A 19350-nucleotide genomic window follows, 5' to 3' on the forward strand; every position below is an offset into this window, starting at 1 on the left:
TTCAACTTGGTGAGAGGTGTCTGTGCTTGCACATTACACAATGGAGCTTGTAGAAAACTCAGCACTTACATGGACATTTTAAGTTGCAGGCACTCAAACCATTCAAACCATAAATCAAATTACTGAAAAGAACAAAAGCCAACTACATAAATCAGTCCATCTCTGTTTCACCTGCTGGAAAATTATCCAAAATCAAGCTTACAAGTACTCCAAAGTAAGCAGGACTGGTCTGTATGAGGATATGCATAAGCAGATGTTTGCACAGCTACTTTAATCTTACTGAACAAAACAGTAACAAATCAAAATTGTATGAAGGATTTGCATGTGCAAGCTACAGGCACAACTGAATCAAGGCCATAGATCTGACACCAATGCAAAGACCTTGAAGGACTGGGTGAGTAATTCTGTGTTCTGAGGATGTACTGTGTAAAAACAAATGCTGTAACAAATCAATTTTTCTCAGTTTTGTTTTTTTTTTTTTATTTTAGGTAGTAGATTTACAATTTGGTTTTCAGCTGAAAAAAACCCCAGCAATCCTTAAGACATGGGACAATGAGAATGTGTATGTAATTAATTCTAATACTAAAATAACATTAAAACAGAACAAACCTCAAGTATATTTTACATACCTACTAACCATAACCCAGTCAGATGGCACAGATGATTTATGGGAATTCTTGACTTCTATCAAAAACTGAAAGAAGAGAAATACAATGTTACACACCATGGAAAGTCAGGAAGATAGAGAATCAGAATCATCATTTACCCACAAACTGCAAGCATCAGAGGAAAACCATATTGAGCCTGAAAACAAGGAGCAGGCTGGAAGGTAATGTTCTTTTCTCCCAAAAAAGAGCTGGGTTATGACACACACAACCCTCCTGCACCTGCAGGACTTTGTCTCAGTGAGCTAGGGGTCAGGCACGGAGGCACAGGGAAAATCAGCAGCAGTGTCAGGATGAAATGCAGTGAAATCTGTGTGACGTGCTCATTTTATATGATTCATGTCAGCTCTCTTTGTAACAATAGCCTGAGGTCCTGGATGTCAGAGAGTTGAGGCATTCTCACGTCACAGAATTCAGCTGGAAAACACATTTCCTGCAGAGATTAGGTTAACACAGAACCTGACCACATTTAAGGAAAGCCACAAGAGCCATGTCTGGCAAAACTTCTCCATTGTAGCTAACAAGATTTAGATAGAAACTTCCAGAGAAGCCAGCAATCATCCTCGAGAACAAACAAGGATAACAATCCTAACACAAGAACAGAGCAAGGACAGGGTGCACGAATTCTTAATTCACCCAGAACACTTGCAAGGTATTTCTCTGTTGTGAAGGAGCATTTGAATTTTACATCTCTCAGGGTGCTACAAGAACACAGGAAGAATATACCATACAGACCTAAGGAACAAAGAGCTCAAATCAAACAAATTCCTGCTCTAGTCCTGTGTTCTATTCCTCCCAGACAACTGAGGAGGAATTACTCCCTCCAATACTTCCATTCCTCTGGTACCTTTCTTTTCCACACCGACCACATTCTCTGACCCCTCTCTGCAGCCTTTTTTGGTGTCTGCTAAACACTCACACCAGAAGCCATGAAATAAGAGCTATCCTGTCCCCCAGCCTCCTTTCATCAAGGCACCCAGGCATCTCTCTGTCTGCAGAGGTTTCTGAGCTCCTCTCTGAAATGTGTGCAGTGACTGCTGCCTCTGAACCCACTTTTCAGCACTTGCTGGGATGCTCTCCTCTCTTTGATCAGTTCCTCTCTTTTCCTTTACTTCACACAGATGGCAGCTATTATTACCCCAGCTTCCCTGAGAGAAACCTTTCAGATGCTGCTCTTCCCTGACTCAGACAATACTCAAACACACTTTTCCACTTTTCCACTTTTCCCTTGGGTTTCAGCCCCTGTGGTTTGGGCTCCTGGGCCGTGTGTTCCTGTTCCCAGCCTCACCCTCAGCAGGAACATCCACTTCAGCTCTTTATCAAAGGCTGCTGTCTCTAATTCATCCCTTCCCTCCTTTTCAGCATTTGCTCCCTCCTGTGCCTCTTGGATCTTTCTCAGCCTCCTGAGTGCCCCATGGGCCAATTCCAGCCCCTTCCCTCTCTGTCCTCACCCACTCCTCTCTTCTACTCACAGCTCTGTTTCCTCATCCCTTTCTTTGCCCACTCTCAGGAAAATTAATCCACAAACTCCAGAGGTTCATGTCCAAAAAGGAGACAGGAATCCTTTTACTTTATTCCAGTAAAGGAGAGGCCATGGGGCATCCCCTGGGATCTCTCAGATTTTTGGAGGCTGCAGCCTCCTTTTATCCCAATTTCCCTCTCTTTCCCCATTGCTGAGGCACTTGAGAGGCACAGACTGCCCAAACACCTGATGCCTGAGATTCCCCTCTAATGTACAACCCTCCCTTTTCGTTTTTAATTCTTAAACAATTCATGGTTTTCCCCCATTGATTTTTTTCATCTTCCAACATCCAGTTTAATTTCTCAGCAGACCTACAGTTTGTAAAGGCAAATATCTTTTTCCATTCATTAATCCATCCCATTGCTTCTTTTATCTCTCAGTGCTGGTTTTATCCAGCAGCAGATTCACAGTTTGTTTGTAAAGACAAATCCAACACTCCCCTCACCACTTTTCTGCTTGCTCCCAGGTCCCTGCTCTCAGTTCCAGAGGCCAACGCTGAGCAGTGCCACCTCACTGCCCCTTCCATCTCCCCACAAACGTGGCAAGGTCTGTTGTGCCTGTTTTTCAGCACTGAGCTCTCAGCTCTCTGGATCACGTCCTGCCCACACTGGTACAAAAGCTCCAGTCCAGAACACCATTTCCGAGAATCAGAACTAAAAACAACACTCATCATTCTTTAATACCGGTCCCTCTTCTCTCCCCATCTTTCAAATTACACTCTGACTCAGTACTTAGAAACCCTTTCACCATTCTTCAAATTAACCAAATGCTGTGCTTCCTGGTTGTCTGAGAGTATTCCAGTGCTTAATAGCCATACAATTAACCTTGGGGGTGTGTGTTTTACGCAGGCGGGGAGCGGAGCGCTGCTGAACCAAACTCAACTGCACTAATGTGTTTCTATTATTTAAGCCACCCAAGTGATTGACTTAACAAATAAAGGTAAGAAAGCTGCTCTTCAAAGTTGCACAAAAGATTACAGTCAAATGCCCTCATGAAGCAGCACACTCAGAGAATGGAGATCCAGCTAGGTCCTGGTTTTAAGCTATTTTCCAGGCAAGATGGGTACAGTCATACACAATAAACCCCACAGTACCTCTTGACCCGAAACTGCAACATACTCTGCAGAAGGGTTCTTGATCTGCTTACGAATATCCAGCAGATGCAACTGGATTTTAGAAAGCACGTCCTGGATCTCCTCCTTTTTCTTTCGGATGGCAGGGAAGTCTGTGAGGTCCTTGAACAACTGGGTTTTGTCTCCAGCCCTACCCATGAGAAATGCAAAGATAAAATAATGGTAAGAAGAGAGAGATATACCTCTGTTCTGCCAGCTGCATCCATCCTAATTTTGTAATTTTTATTTGTTACTTATTTATTTACTTATTTGTATTTTATTTACCTATTCTATTTACTTATTTATATATATATGTTATATTTATTCACTTATTTACTTACTATATTACTTATTATTGTAATTTTTTTAAACTTACTTATTTAATTTATTTATTTGTATTTTTTTTTCATTTGTTTACTTGAACATTAGCTTAATTCCCTTCTGAACACAGATTTTCAGGTGCTTGGTCACAGCACAGCCCATTTACTGAAAGCTGCTGTACTCATGACAGGAACAGAAAGGCACTTTGTACACAGGGCACCCCAACTGCTGCCAGCACCTTTACTGCAGCTGAATGTGAAACTTCAGGTGATTTCTGCATGCCATGAACACAGATTTTCGACACACTTAGAAACTGGCCAAATTTGGGCACACTTTTGTAAGGACTGCATGGAAAAAATCCCCCCCCTCAAGGCCCTCATCAAAGCAGAATGCCATCAGTAATTTTCCCAGAGCAGCTTCCTTCTTTTGTCCAGAAAAGATTACCCAGAATACTTTCAAGTACATGCAAAACAATGCCCTTTTCTAATTTCAGTGCCAGAAAAAATGACAGAACTCTTTTGGCAGCACTAGCTCAGCTCAGGATTGAAACCTGAAACAAGAAATGCCATTCAAATGGTTAAAACTGGGAAGCTGAACTAGCAATTGAAAATACAGCTGTCAACAAAAATAACAAAAATTTAACTTACCCCAGTAAGTATCAGGCAAACAATAAAAGGCAGTGAGATCAGCCCTAAGTTAACTGCAATATAACTTTGCATTTTAGAGCCAATAGAGAACTCTGCTAGTTAATTATGTAACTACCTTGAAAACTAATAAATGGAGAGCAAGTAATTAGCCAACTGAAAGCATTTTAACATGGAAGTAATAAAAAAATCTAATATTCTCCTTACTCCACTACCCCTCTGCCTGCAAATGGAGCTACAGCTGGAGGCAGTGGCAAGGCAGGTAGCACAGAGCTGTGCTTGGGCTGTGCACTCCATGGTCGTTGGGATTACATAAGTGACACTGGAGATGCCATTTCAAAGCACAACACTAATTTTTAGAAACGATTCTGTGCTAATTAGGCCAGTTTCCATGGGAATGCAAGGCAAAAAAAAAAAAAAATCACTAGTAGCCAGCAGCTGATTGTGAAGACTGTCACTGCTATGTGATGTCTACAAAAAAATTTTAATGTTGACAGTTTCAAAGACACAAACCCCAAAATCTCCAACTCTCTGTTAAAAAAAAAAAAAATCAAAAAACCTGGAACAAAGAGATCCTTTTGGAACAATCACAGGATTTTATCCACCCCTCATAACAAAAACAATGTGTGATGCAGTCTGTGCACAAGTGTGTGTGTGTGCATGGATGGATGTGATACCAGCCATGATTTTGATGAAATAAATGTTTCAGAGTAAAAACAATACTGCCACATACATTTGATATATATAAAGGCCAGAAAGCAGGCTGGTTTATCATTCTGAATAAGGGTAAACACAACACACCCATTCTAGAGATCATTTATATCTTGTGTACTATTCTATCCATCGTTAGTACAGTGACAGAAGAAAACACCCCATGTTTTGAACCTACCTACAGTAAATCTGGTGTAATTCAGATTCAGTCTGTTTTGGCACAAACTGTCACAACTATAATTGGGCACCAGGCATCAGCAGAAATCTCAAAATCCCACCCTGCCAATGGGCAGAGGAAATCCTTCTGCCCTTCTCAGCTTCTAAATTTATACACCTTGGGCCCATCTCTAAATCAGAAACAAATAAAACAAAGTTCTAGGCTTTGACTCTCAGATTTATTTTTTCAATCTCAGTTTGGAAAAAGATAAAAAATGTTTTATAAATGAAATGGATGTTTATTTTTAGTCTGTTCTGAACATAAAAGTTAAGACTATGCCACAATCTCAGCAAAAAATCCAGGGGTAACAGTGGAGGCAGCAGCTCTTCACAACAAACAATATACAACAAATTATTTAAATATATTCTCCAATATAATGCATATTAATTCCAATTTAGCATCTTCTTCAAATGTCTGTATTTCTTCATGAAATTTTTGGACAAAATTGTTGTCCAACATTTTAGGATAACAATGGACATAATTAAGACAAAAAAGGGCAGACAGCTTTGATGAATTCTCACAAAAATAGTGGAAGGCATGCTGCTGACAGCAGAGCTGATACTCTGCTGAAGGTCAAGTCTCTCTTCAAAAGGAACAGCTTCTCTGAAAAAAAATAAATTAAAAAGCTGCTAAACAAATTAACATATTGCAAGACATATTTTCCCGTAAATCCATGACCCAAAACAGGTGGGAAACTTTCAAAAAATCATTCAGGCAACATACTCCCTCACTTAGTTCTAACTTTAAAAAAAGAATGTAAGCCATAGGTAATAACAACCTCTGCTTTAACTGACAAGAACTGTACATACATAAATATGAAATAAAAAATATAAAACTGAGGTGTATTAAACCAAGATGCATCATTTGCACAACTGAACACATTCAGTCAGAAAGCCTACGAGGCACAGAAGTACCATGTGTTTTCTCTACTTACTTGGCTGCTTCTTCATTAAGGATCTTTAAATACTGTTTTACTGGGGAGAGAAGGTCTGGGATTTCCAGCAGTGCATTTTTCAACAGAGGAGATCTCACATGGGAATGTATGACTGGGACAAAAGCTTGAATTTCCAAGTCCAGACGAGACAGGGTGCTGACTATCAAGAAGAACTCCTGGGTAGAGCACTGGGAAGGGAAGCAATGCCTGAATCATTACAATGCATTACATTTTCACTAACAGGTTATTTTGCTTTTTCAAAAAACAGGATGCAAATAAAGTGCATGGACAGTAATAGAGCAGCCCCATTAATCAGGGGGGTTAATTAATCACACCAATTGTCTAAAGCCTTGTCTTCTGGCATCTGTCATGAGCTGATCTCCAGTGTTCCTGTTGCTGGGGGCAGAAGTGCATACAAAAGCAGGAAAAGGGGAAATAAGGTGCCAATAGCAGAAAAAGCAGGTTGGGTGATGTCCACATGGTCCTGTGCAGGGCTTGAAATTAAGGACAGGCACAGAGAGACTGGGAACAAGAACAAGGGAGGGAGAAGAGAAAACAGAGAAAGGTGTCTTGGGTTGCAGTGAGGATGTGTCCAGCAGTGTGTGTTCTATCACCATCTTTAAACCAGCTGGGCAATCATCTTTATCTTCCCACAGCCCATCCTCCCTCCAGGAGATATCTCCTGTTCATGGCCACTGAGTCCCAGGGCATGACTGATAAAATTCCATCATCCCACTGGGAGATGCTCCAGCCAGGGGAGGAGCCAAGCCTTTCCTACCCAGATAAAAACTGACATTTGGGACACCAAGGAACCTTCTTTCCACTGGATTCCAGAGGAAAGCCAGACCTTTGCACATCATCCCTGGAGCTTCAGAGGAAACTGCACCTTCTCCAGGAGCACTGCTCCAGCTGAACCACATCTGCCCCTGCAGGAGGATGCAGCCACCATTGAATGGGACTGTGCCAACACCCTGACTGACTGACGGGTGTCAGCTTGGATTCTGACTCTGGCAGGGCTGGGATTGTTCTGTGTAATACTGCATTGCTGTTTTAATTTTCCTAGTAAAGAACTGTTATTCCTATTCCCATCTCTTTGCCTGAGAGCCCCTTAATTTCAAAATTTTAATAATTTGTAGGGAGGGGCTTTGCATTCTCAATTTCAGAGGCTCCTGCCTTTATTGTCAGACACCTGCCCTGTTAACCAGGTCAAAGGGAAACCCAGCAGTATGTAGAAAAACCCAATCCTGTGTAAAGTGCTTGTAGCTGTTGGCAGCTCGAGCTCTGCCTGGCTGCTGCCAGACTGTGAGAGGAGGGACACAGGACTTCCTTCTGTTCTGACTTTTTTCTTTTTTCTCATCTACAGCAACCTATAATTTAATTTCTGGACAGCAGTATATGGTGACCAGTACAACACTGCTCACAGAAGAGGTGGACTAGAGTGAATCACCATTTCATAGAACACATCTACATTTTTATTTTGTCATCCTTCATCTTTCAATTTCTCCCCAAAAGTAAACTTTTCTTTCTCTTTCTTCCCACACTCAAATGTAAGAACTAAGGCAATTCTCTCATTTATTACACTGCAGTTATTCCCAAGGAATGGCTGTACCCAAACACAGAATCAAGTATTAGCCAAAATGCAATTTACCCACAGTCAGGAATGCAGGAGGGCCACAGACACTGCACCCTGAATGTTCCTGGAAAACCTAAGCTCATCTATTTTACAGAACCACAGAGTTCTGTGGGGCAGAGGAGACCCATTAGGAGGTTTCCCTGAAAATACTCCAATTTTTTCTGTGTTATTTTTTTTCTGCTCTCAGGCCCACATGTTGCAATATACTGTATGCTTACCATTAATCCATAATGCAACAACTGTCATTGTGTAAAAGTGTTATCAGACAGCACAATTTTCCTTCCCATTAAATAAATCCAAATATCTCTAATTTTATTCTTCTGTATTACACTAACTGAACTGTTTCTTTGCTGCCAACACCCTTCAAATACCTCTAAGCCTTTTATTCTCCTTTAATCAATTTAAAAAAAAAAAAAAAAAAAAAAAAAAAAAAGTCTCCCAGTCTTGCTTCATAAACTATCCATTATCCTGACTCAGGAAAACTCTGGGTTTCTGCACTTGCTGCAATTTATCATAATCCTTCTGATAATCTGGGACTTCCATCTTGCAAAAGTTCTGACAACAAAATTAAACAAAATAATAAAGGAGTAAATATGTTAGCAGTCTTTGAAGTCAAAGCACAGGGAAAAAATTTTATTTCTATTTTAATTTTCCTAGTAATAACTGTTATTTAATTAATTAATTTCCTTTGGGGAAAGGGGAATTCACTGTGTTTTACTGCAAACAACCTTACTAAACAGTGTCCCCAAGAATGGGGGTGAACAAAACTCTGTTGTGCTTATTCAGGTGCTCCTGTTCTCCCTCACTTCATTTCAGTAACACTGCAGGACTTTGCATCTAAAATTTAATGTCTCTACTGCAGAAACAATTTACTAAGCAAAAAGATAACTTGGAGCAGATACATTCAAATAACTCTGAAAATCTAGGCTCCATTAGAGTGGGACTGATTCCATTCAAATCCTAGGTAAGCTCACAAAAGATACATACTGTGTTATAAATTAGGAGCTTTTAAAATACAGTAAAAATTGTTTACATAAAGCAGCATTAACAGCCTTGCATTCAGAAAAAATTCTCAGAAGCTTATCCAATGCTATTTTTGAAGTCTGCTTTTGAGATGACACCAATGACAGCCAAAACTTCTCTGGCACTGGAGAAATAACCTCGGAGTTGCAGTGATGCCAAACAACAGTTTCAACCAGCAGTTTGTCAAACTGTCCTGAAAATGGATGCAGGAAAGATCACAGAGATCTCACACCCTCTCAGCAACACTGACAGCAATTCAGCCTGTTTGCATTACTGAAATTGTTTCCAACACAGACACACAGCTAACAGCCACTAACCACTTGCTCCAAGTTAAAAGCATTTCAAATTAAAAAAAAAAAAAAGGTGTCTAAATGCAGTATACATTTATCACTCCTTTCAAGTTGCAATATCCACCTTTATCTCTTTAGCATAGGGAGTAGACTTTGGTTCAGGAAAAATGAGGTATTTACTTTTAAGATTATTAAGTCCCTTTGCTGTGACTTTATATTAATCAGCTTAATGGGGAGCAGTTTGCTCAAATCAGCATTTAGCATTGTAAACCTAAAGATATGTGTGATGCACATTCTTTAAAAGATTAAAAGTGTAGTATAAGCAAGATGTGCATGATACTACCACAGTAGGAAAAAAAAAATAAAAAATAAAGGTGTATGTTAGCTGAAGTCAAAGGATTGTCACATGGGCAAAATCAAGTCAGAACTAACTGAAATTGTTTTACTCCATGTGGTGATAAGGTTTGATTATTGCTCTCCCTCCTTATGTAAACAGCTCCCCTTTAATCTGTTTTGTACATGTAATGCCCAATTGTTATGATAATTTGTTTCATGACTATGCTTTAGTGAAAAAATAATGTTTATTGAGCAGAGTACAAATAAGATAAACACTTACGGGTTGAGCCTGTATAAATATTTATCTTTTGAAACACACTGGAAACACAGGCGTGAAAGCAGCAAGAAACACCAGGCTGGCCCTGCAGGACACATTTCTACAAGTACAAATGGCATGTTTACTTTGTTCTGGTTTTAAAACCTGTTCCTACATTGGTCACTGACCCTCTCTGCTACACTCCAAGGCAAGGCTGAACAGTCTCAGGAAAAACAAAGCAGGGTCCTGCCATCTGTGTTTCCCAGTGATGCCAGGAGGAAAAGTCTGTGGTGCAAACGGTGCTGGGTGCTTTGGTGATTCTCTGAGCACCACCAAGCATGATTCTGCACCAGCTGAGACAAAACTCACTGTAATTCCATCTCTCAGATTCCTTTGCACTCAGCTTCTGAGTGCCACCCAGAAGTCTCCAAACATCTCATCCCCAGGCACCCTTCCTTCCCCAGGGAGAGGAGAGGCCCCTCTGCAGTGAGAGCATCTCTGCCTGGCGAGGTGTCAAGAGCTGGACCTGCACAAACTGAGAACAGCAGCCAGCCCTCCTGAAGTAATTCCTCTCTCCATGGCAACTGCAATATTGCTCTTGTCTCCTGAACCACTCCCACAGTCCTTTTCCAGGCTGGGGCAAAATCACAGCTGAGCTGTGACCTGCAGGGCAATACCTAATTCCCACTGCAAAAATACTGTTCTAATTCCAGATTATATACCTGGGGTAAATCAGAAACAGGTCTTGCTGGTTTGAGGCAATGGAACTCGTGAAGGGCCAGGTTAACAACTGCCAGTTTGAATTATGCTATCAGATACAAACCTATTAGCAGGCTTTCAAAAGATAAAATGAGTGATTCAGAGCAGGAGAACAGACAGGGATGTCCTTGACCACAAGAGCTCCCATCAGGATGCTCTCCCTTATAGATCATTGTTCTGCCTTCATTTTCCTCTGCCTTCTCCAGAGGTTACTGGTGCACAGGGCTTTGCACAATAGAATTTCTGCAGTGGCTGACCTGAATGTAAAAAACACTCCAAACAATGTTTGGGATGACTGAGACACCCCAGCCATGTCTGCACACTTTGGAGTCTCCCTGTACAGCACACTGCTCAGACAATAACTGCACTGAAGTATAAAGGGCCTGAAGATTAAATGCTTGTCACATTCACCTGTTTTTCCTGCAGCTGACACTGAACTAACAAGCAGCACATCTTTCAGTGTGCTTTACTCAGAGTCTTGGATCCCTTAATGGAATGAAATCTCCCTTTGAGCATCTGGGAGATGGACATCTGGAATTAACAGAACTGGAAAGGGTTCTGCAGTGGGAACTGAAATGGCAGCATTCACTGGGGGGTGGGGGGAGGAACACAAAATAATCCATGAAATCCAGTTATTCCAAGTTCTTTAATAGATATCTGCTCTGCTGGGACCTTTCTCCAGGCTCCATATCCCCCATCTATGCCTCAGAATCGGTTTCCCAGAGTTTGCTTTTGATTTTTCATTCTCTCAGGGACACTGCCATCTCCTCAAAGTCCTAAAGGTCTTGAGGGATTACTCAGTCCCCTCCAGAGTGCTCTGCACAGCCCAGGCTTTAACCAGGGGAAGCACGTCCTCAAATTAAAAGTGTGTGCTTAGAGCTTTCCCCCCTCATTTACCCTTTTTGGGGATTCTGCTGGAGCATTTCTCCTCTCCTGCAGCTTCCTTCCAACATCTGACTCACTGAACACATCTTCATGCTACAGTGGCTGCTGCTCAGGCAAACTGCACTGTCACCTCCTCTCAAAAGCCATGAAAATCCAGGTCTCTGCATGGCTCCACCTAAAAGGAGCTGAAAGCTGAGAAAGGCAAGCAGTTCTACAGCAGGGAGTGACATCTGAAGAAATGAGTATATACAGAAAATAAAACCAAACAACCCAAAGCAAAAAAAAAAAAAAAAAAAAAAAAACCAAACCAAAAAAAAACCACAACCAAACAAAAAACCAACAGGGCAGCTGCAGAGCAGTTCCAGGATATTGTGAAATACAGATATATCCCTAAAGACAGTATTATGTATGAAACCTGAAATGAGACAAACCATTGAAAAGCAAATTGTCTCATTCCTGGGCAGTTGTTTGGACAGAGAAACCCAGCAATTGTATCATGTGAAGATGGTATATTTTAGAGGATGGGCAAAGTGGTGCACACTCCCTCTTTCCACAGCCTTCCTAAGGGCTGGAACTCTGTATCCATTCACTGAAATACACCAGCCTTTCCCACAGCCAAACACTGCAGCACTCCAGGGCTTTAAAAATTGTACAATAACTGGGTTTCAGATTTTCAGAGACAGGAAAACTTTATGCTGTACCATCCAAAGAAACTTCAGCTTTGCTCTCGTCCTACTCATCTATTCCTTTATCTAAAACAAACTGTCAAAACCTCTAAGCAGGACAGTGAAATAAAAGAACATGAAGTTCTCCACAGGTTCCACTGGCACATTAATCTGCTTCAACTAAGAATTGTGTCTCATCACTCTTAAGTGATTCTTATTAAAATGTGGATGTGAGGTCCAAGGTAGAGAATTTGCAAACAAACCAACATTCACTTGCAAACAGCTAATTCCAGCCAAGTGGCTCCACTTGCACGTGTGATTTTAGAGAAGCAAATGGAATGCAAAGCTTTGTTTGAGAGGAATGTCAGATTTGTCTTACAAACCAGCTCTGGGTCTGCTGGTAGATAAAACCAGCACTGAGAGATTAAAGAAGCAATGGGATGGATTCCACTGATTAATGAATGGAAAAAGATATTTGCCTGTACAAACTGTAGGTTTGCTGAGAGATGAAATTGGATATTGGAAAATGAAAGAAGCAACAGGGAAAAAACTATGAATTCTCTAAGAATTAAAAATTAAAAGGGAGGGTTGTACATTAGAGGTATCAGGTGTTTGGGAAGTCTGTGCCTCTCAAGTGCCTCAGCAATGGGGAAAGAGAGGGAAATTGGGATAAAAGGAGGCTGCAGCCTCCAAAAATCTGAGAGATCCCAGGGGATGCCCCATGGCCTCTCCTTTATTAGAATAAAGTAAAAGGATTCCTCTGTCTCCTTTTTGGACATAAACCTCTGGTGTTTGTGGATTAATTTTCCTGACAGGTTTAAAGGCAATAACAATTAATGGCAAAAGGGCCCATTGCACCACCCCACCTCGCTGAATCCAGACACTGAATCATGAGGACTGCAGATGTTTTCCTGTTACCATTAGAAATCCAAAGCATGTGCCTTAGAACCCTACCCAGACATTTCTTCTATCAGCATATCACTGACCACAGAGTAAGATCTTACCACATCTGATTTTTATAAATCCACATCCCTTTAATATATTAGCCTCAACCCTGATAAGTAGAAAACATTTTTAAACAAACATGCAAAACCAAAAGAAGTACACTGAGACACAATGATGCTGTTTAGAAGACAACAAATTAGTGAGAATACCTTCTTGTGGAAAACACTGCAGAGGCCTCTCTCTAAGTCTGGCAGCTTACAGAGAAGATTCTGAACCTGATCCAACACGCTGGATTCTGACAGGAGAATTTCAGACACAGCGTCCAGCCGGGCATTTATCTCACTGTAAAAGAAGAAGATCAGTTTTAAAATTTGTGCTTCTCTGAGGGGAAGGGGGAGGCAGTGAACCTCTTCCTTTGGTTTGTTAGGGTTGATTGGTTTTAGCCTCTGAGTAGTTAGCAAAAGAAGGGAGGCATGCAGAGAATCTTGGGGTTTCACTCCAAACGCAAGCCAGAGCCTGGACACGAGCTCATTGTCCCCTGTCTGTCTCACAGCAGCCCAAGACACGTTTCAGGTGCTGCTGCTGGCAGAACAGGAGTGGCACTGAGCCCTGAGGGCTCACCCCAAATGTCCAGACGAGTAGAGGATGGGCAGAGGGTTTGGAGCTCACAGCTGCACCCCATGTACCTTTGCCCCCCTGTGTCTGACCCTGACCAGGGATCGGTAATTACCTGGATCAGGACTGTGTTGGGTTTTCTACCCTTTTTTTGCTAAAACCTCTAACATTTATCTCCCTATTTCAGGACTGAAGTCAAGGAAGCATCCTCCTGGACTGAGGAAACACTTTTTTAATGAGAAGAGGTGATTCCATAGCTCTTGGCAGGTTCCTTACAATCATATTCTTAAAAGCAAAGGGCTGTACAAACGGACAACTACCACCAAGTTTCACCCCAGTCTCCTCTGTATCCTTCCAACATATCCATGGACTGGCTGTAGATTGCAGAGTTTAACTCCATTTCTGCTTTCTGTGCAAGCAAATTGCTGCTTTCTAGGGAAGTACTGAGAGTGTGGGTAAATGGGTGTCCCCATGCAGTTTAAGGAGAAATCACTCCTTTGCTGCAGACACTCCACATCCCAGACAAGTGTGTGCTAATGCAGCCCAGCCCATGTTCCCAGGGACCAGCAAGATGCCCAGAGCTCACCAGCACAGAGGGATGAGAACAAAGACACAATCTGAATTTAGGATTTTTGGGAGACTGCCTGCCTTGCCCTGGCTTTTACTGCAGAGGTTTCACGCCAGTGTGGCTGCTCATAAATAGTGTCCATGAGGAAATCAAGGATATTAGGCACCTCCAGAGGCTGCAGACATTACCACAGTCCAGCAGCCAGAGGCCTCTGGCCCTGGAGACAGCTGAATCTAAGAGTCCTAGAAATTTTATTGCACTTCATGTGAAAGGGGAAATCATGCCTGGGTGTGCTGTCAGACAAACACAAATCTTCCATGTGCCAGGAGTGCTTCAGTGCCATGCTTCCTCGTGCCCAGCAGTTAACCAGCTCCTCACCTGCCAGGGACAGCACACCCTGACCCCAGAGCAGCCGTGCTCAGCTCAAGGACAGCTCTGCCCACCTGAGGCAGGTGCCACAGGAGCAGGGACAGCCTCTGCTCTGGGCACCAGGATCTCACTGCCATCCTCGACAGCCCTGACAGCCCCACTACCCAAAAATGGCTTTTTCCAGCCCTGAGGGAAACACAACAGTCAGACCTGGCAGGCACTGCTCAGCAGGTCACAGCAACACCTGACCCACTGCTGCAGCAAAGCCAGCACACACATTTTTAAACTTCCCCCAGGTAACCTGGAAGCAGCTCCCAAGGGCAGCAGGGTCCCAGGGAGGAACCTGAGCAGGGTGACACCAGTGACAGAGGCACAGAACACCCTGAGCAGCTGCACTGATGTCCTGAAGGGTCACTGCCACCACCCACAATTCCATTTTCACACAGAATTATTGACATTTGCTGTACTGGAAACCCTGGAACACTTCTCCTCCACATGAGGGAGTCCTGAACTGTTATATTATAAACATATGTACCTTGCAGAAGATAAAAACCTTTATTCTTCATTATAAAAAAGCACTCTAAGCAGCAGAACTCTGTTACTTAATTTAAACAGCAGTATTACTATGTGGCCAACTGGAAACTGGCAGTAATATGTAAAATAGATGCAGATATTTGAAAAACTCCTCCCTCCAGAGCTTAATCTGCACTTTAATCATCCTCACATATGGCTGTGTTACTGGAGCTCCAGTAATCTAAAACTAAGCATCCATACAGTTTTTCTGCTTTAATCCCACAAATAAGAAAGGGTCAGGAGAATGGCATTCAAATGACCCATTTTTTTCCACCTGTAAAGAAAACCTAGTGGGATTCCTATTTCAAAATTCAGAAAGTACAGCAAGGAATTGCCTAAAACACCATGTACCCATGAGGAAGGAAGGACTAGGATGAGACATCATAAAAACAGATGATGAATTTCAAAGTATGCTTTTAAACTTTAAATATTTACACTTAAATTAACAAACACTTTACTGAGTGCTAATATATAAAAATATATAAATATATATATTCAGTTGCTAAGCCATTTCTAAAGGAATTTGTTCTGCCCTGCACAGAATAAATTCCTTTATGCAGCATATGTAAAGTACTGTTTGGGGCTGCATCTCTGCATGGTCTAGAAAATAATTCCATCACCAGAAAAACTGAATCTAACATTATGCAAAGTAACTCAACAGCCAGCTGAACTGGCTACTACTTCATGCTGCATTTAGGTGCAGTATTAGCCTGTTCTTCCTCATCTGTATAAACCATGTCAGCAATCTGAGCTTTATCCAATTTTCCAAGCAATCTTCTGTGGAATAATGTAACATAATTCAGTTGACTAAAAGCAATACTCTTACTTCTGCCATACCCCCCATCTAAGAATAGCATCATTAATACAATACTAAAATCACTTTTCAGTGTATTTAAACATAACAAAATCTAACTGCAGAATTGTTACTGCAGTCATTTAAAAGAAGTACTTGAAGTGAAATAATGAGATACTCCCCTGCATTATTCTGCTGCCAAATAGTGAACAATAGTGCAAATTAGAAAATGTGAGGAACATGTTTCAATCCTGAGCTAAAAATTATTTTGACAAAGCAGAAGGCTGCAGACAGCACTGCATAGATTTAACATCTGGGCAGCCCAAACAGGATTGCTGGCTGCTGGTGTGGTAACACAGATCTGCTGTCTCCTGCATCAAAACAAACCTAACTTTTTAAGATGTGATATTATATCTTTACATTTAAAGCAGAGTGACATTGATATTGTAACTGCTCTATAAGAACTAAGGATTTTCATTCATTTAAGGTATTATTTAAATACAAGGTAAATAAATACAAATTTATCAGAAATCTCTTACCTTATGCTAAGTGTATATAGTATGAATTCATTCATCATGCTAAGGACATAACTCAACAATAATGTATACAATCAAAATTAATTTTATTAAATCCATTCCAAGAGAACAGTGATGTGCAGAACTGTCAGTCACAGGAATTCAACCCCTTAAGAACATAATTAAGGGTATGAAACAACAAACTTTGCTTTCCATGGGCTGTGGTATCTAAATCCAAGCTTAGCAGCTTCCTAACTGCAGCACTGTAAAGAATGAAAATGAATTATTTAAATCACTCACTTATATATTATGGGGCTCTTTCTGACCTCCCCTTAGACCATGGTTCACAAATGAAGATCTGGGATGAGCTGATTAAGTTAAAGACCCTGTCAGATGTTACAGTGTCCCCTGTTTTATACCACTGCCTTTCATGGCAAGCAATTAATGCCACCAAAGCCCACAGCCCTGGTGGAATCAGGACTCTGCAGTCCATAAACTCAGGGTTCCTTTTAAAGGACAAGCAGGTAAAGCCCTGGGGGTCAAGGGGGTGAAGCCCCAACATCAACAGGCAACTGCTGCAGAGCCAGGCAGGGGCTGCTGAGGCTGGAGCAGAGGCAGGGATGCACTTTCCCAGGACAAACACCCGTGCTGTGCCTGCTGGAGATCAGCACAGCACAGAAGAAGGTGAGGAAGCAGCAGGTCAGGAGCCCCCAGCAGCCCTGCAGCCCCCAAGCCTTCTGCAGCCTCTCACTGCTGCTCTGTGACAAGCCAGCAGCTGTCTGCAAGGCAGGAGATGTCACCATGGGAAGGTGCCTGCAGGGAGGGGAGCCCAGGGGACAGCCACACCACAGTGACCCCTCACCCTTCCCTCCTCTCCCCTCTCCCTCTGGTCAAACCCACTGCTGTGTGCTCACCCCACTCAGGACTCACAGACCAATTTCCCTGCCAAGTGTGTCATCCCACAATTATATTTGTGCCCTTCTGTGGATCCTCAAACTCTGTCCTTCCCTTCCTGCCCACCTTGGGTGCTCCCCTCCCCTTCAGGCTGGGATGCCACCCTCACCCCTGCCTTTTAACCCAAATGCTGGCTCAGCTAGAAACTGGCTCAGTTATGGGATCAACCCTCATCTGTTAAATTTTGGCATGACCACTGAAATTTTATCCATTAGCACCAATGAAAATGTACAAATGAGGGTAATTATATCACAATTAGTGCAGTGAAAGTTAAGTGAAACCTGAAAATTAAGCATCCTTCTGGATCTGCTCACTTGCTCTAAGTAATTTACTCCCAAAACTCTCCAGATGATGCCTCTCCAGGGAGGTCCAGCAGCTGATGACAATCTCCCTGAGTGGATCTCAGACACGGAGCAGCAGCACACAAGAACCCTAAACTTCAGCTCACATCTGCTAAAAGAACGTCCAAAATATGCAAATGGTAATCAAACACTTTTGTTTATGTTCATACACTGTATTTCAGCTATTTGTGCCTAAAAAGGGAACAATTAGCTACTTTAGCCAACATGAATGAATGCCTGATTGCTCCATTTACAAGGAATTAGATACAGCATTCAAAGGGACCAAAACACAGCTAGCAAAAATGAATCAATACATCTGATGATGCTGCAATCTTTTTCTTTCCTACAACAATTTTGAGATCTCAGGCATATGCTGTAACCTGCATTTGTGCATTTTACACTATAAAATTGTCATTCTTAGGAGGAAAATTTAGCCCTAGGATCAGTGGATTTTATTCACAAATTACTGCTGGGGGAAAAAAAATTCTAATCCTGCTCAGGATGAAGATGGTATCAAATGGGAACCCATTTAAGTCCAAAATAAGATGGATTTTTTCAAGGATTTTTAGACAGTTTGTTTTACTGCCCTGATATTTTAATTATGAGAACAAGGACAAAGTCAAACTTGAAAGACTTTGCTTTAGAATCATAATTTGTATATAGAAGTATAAATAAAGCAGCACTCAATACATTCAAAGTGAGAAAATTTAGAACAAGGCACTATTTTATATTACAAAAGACATGTCACTGCCAATCTCACAGCAAAGAGATCTTCTTCCTAGTTCTACAGAAGATATCCTCCAAGAAAGTCATGTTGCATTAGTAATCCTAACTTACACTTCCTCCTCTTCAGGAGTAAATAAGGAACTGTTTGTAGTCCTGAACTGTGCAGTTCTGAATTTGCTACATTGACAGCCATTCTAAGCTCCTGTGGACAAACCATATTCAGACTAATAGTAATTATCAGTATCATCCTTCAAGGCTTTAATATTACAAAAGCATCATCTTCTCCAGAACTGGAAGAAAGAGGGGACAAAGTATACTGAAATCCCAGGGAATAAAATGGAAATCCAGTTTTTGAGAGGTAATTAAAATTCTGGTTTCTCTGAAGCACAAAGCAAAGGTTGACATGTTTTTGGCAACTGTCTGAACAGATACAACTTTTCTCCTTTTCTTCCTTTTTCAATTTTCTTGGGATTTGAACATCAGCTTTAACTATAAAAAATCAGGTGATTTTGACTACAAATAAAGGCAGGTACACCATATATAACACTGAAAACCTAAGAGAGACAAAAGAATATTAAACAAATACAATCCAGGCACTTGTGTGTCAGTCAGCCTGTTTAAACTACTTCAAACACAAAAACCCTCAAAAACCTGTAGAGAACACCCCAAAGAGAGAGACTACTGTGCAAACTAGTATGTTCACACCACACACCCTTCCAGTTTGTCTCACACACATCCCTAAGCTTTTAAAATTTTGCATTAGAAATTATTTTAACTCAAAGGGAGCACTTCTGCAACAGAGGGCAACAGCAGCCAGGCTCTCTCCCAGTCCCACAGCAAGGTCTGTCCCTCCCCCCTGGCTGTGGAATCACAGATGCTGCTAAAAGACATTCCACCTGTGCAGGAGCAGAGAGGGAGGTGGGGGAATCACCTCTCCTGTGCAGGGCTTTCTGCAGCAATGCAATCTGCAGATATTCCC

General features: G+C 41.7%; 1 protein-coding gene across 1 annotated transcript in view; it reads right to left on the reverse strand.

Annotated features, from left to right (window-relative positions):
* Window positions 1–19350, reverse strand: part of MSH3 (mutS homolog 3) — a 93820-nt gene that overhangs the window by 28073 nt on the left and 46397 nt on the right. The window contains exons 13-16 of the mRNA XM_056513665.1: window positions 13127–13259; window positions 6126–6313; window positions 3281–3449; window positions 630–694 (exon numbers count right to left, since the gene is read on the reverse strand). Coding sequence (XP_056369640.1) covers window positions 630–694; window positions 3281–3449; window positions 6126–6313; window positions 13127–13259 — 555 coding nt within the window. The remainder of the gene's footprint in view (window positions 1–629; window positions 695–3280; window positions 3450–6125; window positions 6314–13126; window positions 13260–19350) is intronic.

The sequence above is a fragment of the Oenanthe melanoleuca genome, chromosome Z (assembly GCF_029582105.1).
Source record: "Oenanthe melanoleuca isolate GR-GAL-2019-014 chromosome Z, OMel1.0, whole genome shotgun sequence".
NCBI classification, from domain to species: Eukaryota; Metazoa; Chordata; class Aves; order Passeriformes; family Muscicapidae; genus Oenanthe; species Oenanthe melanoleuca.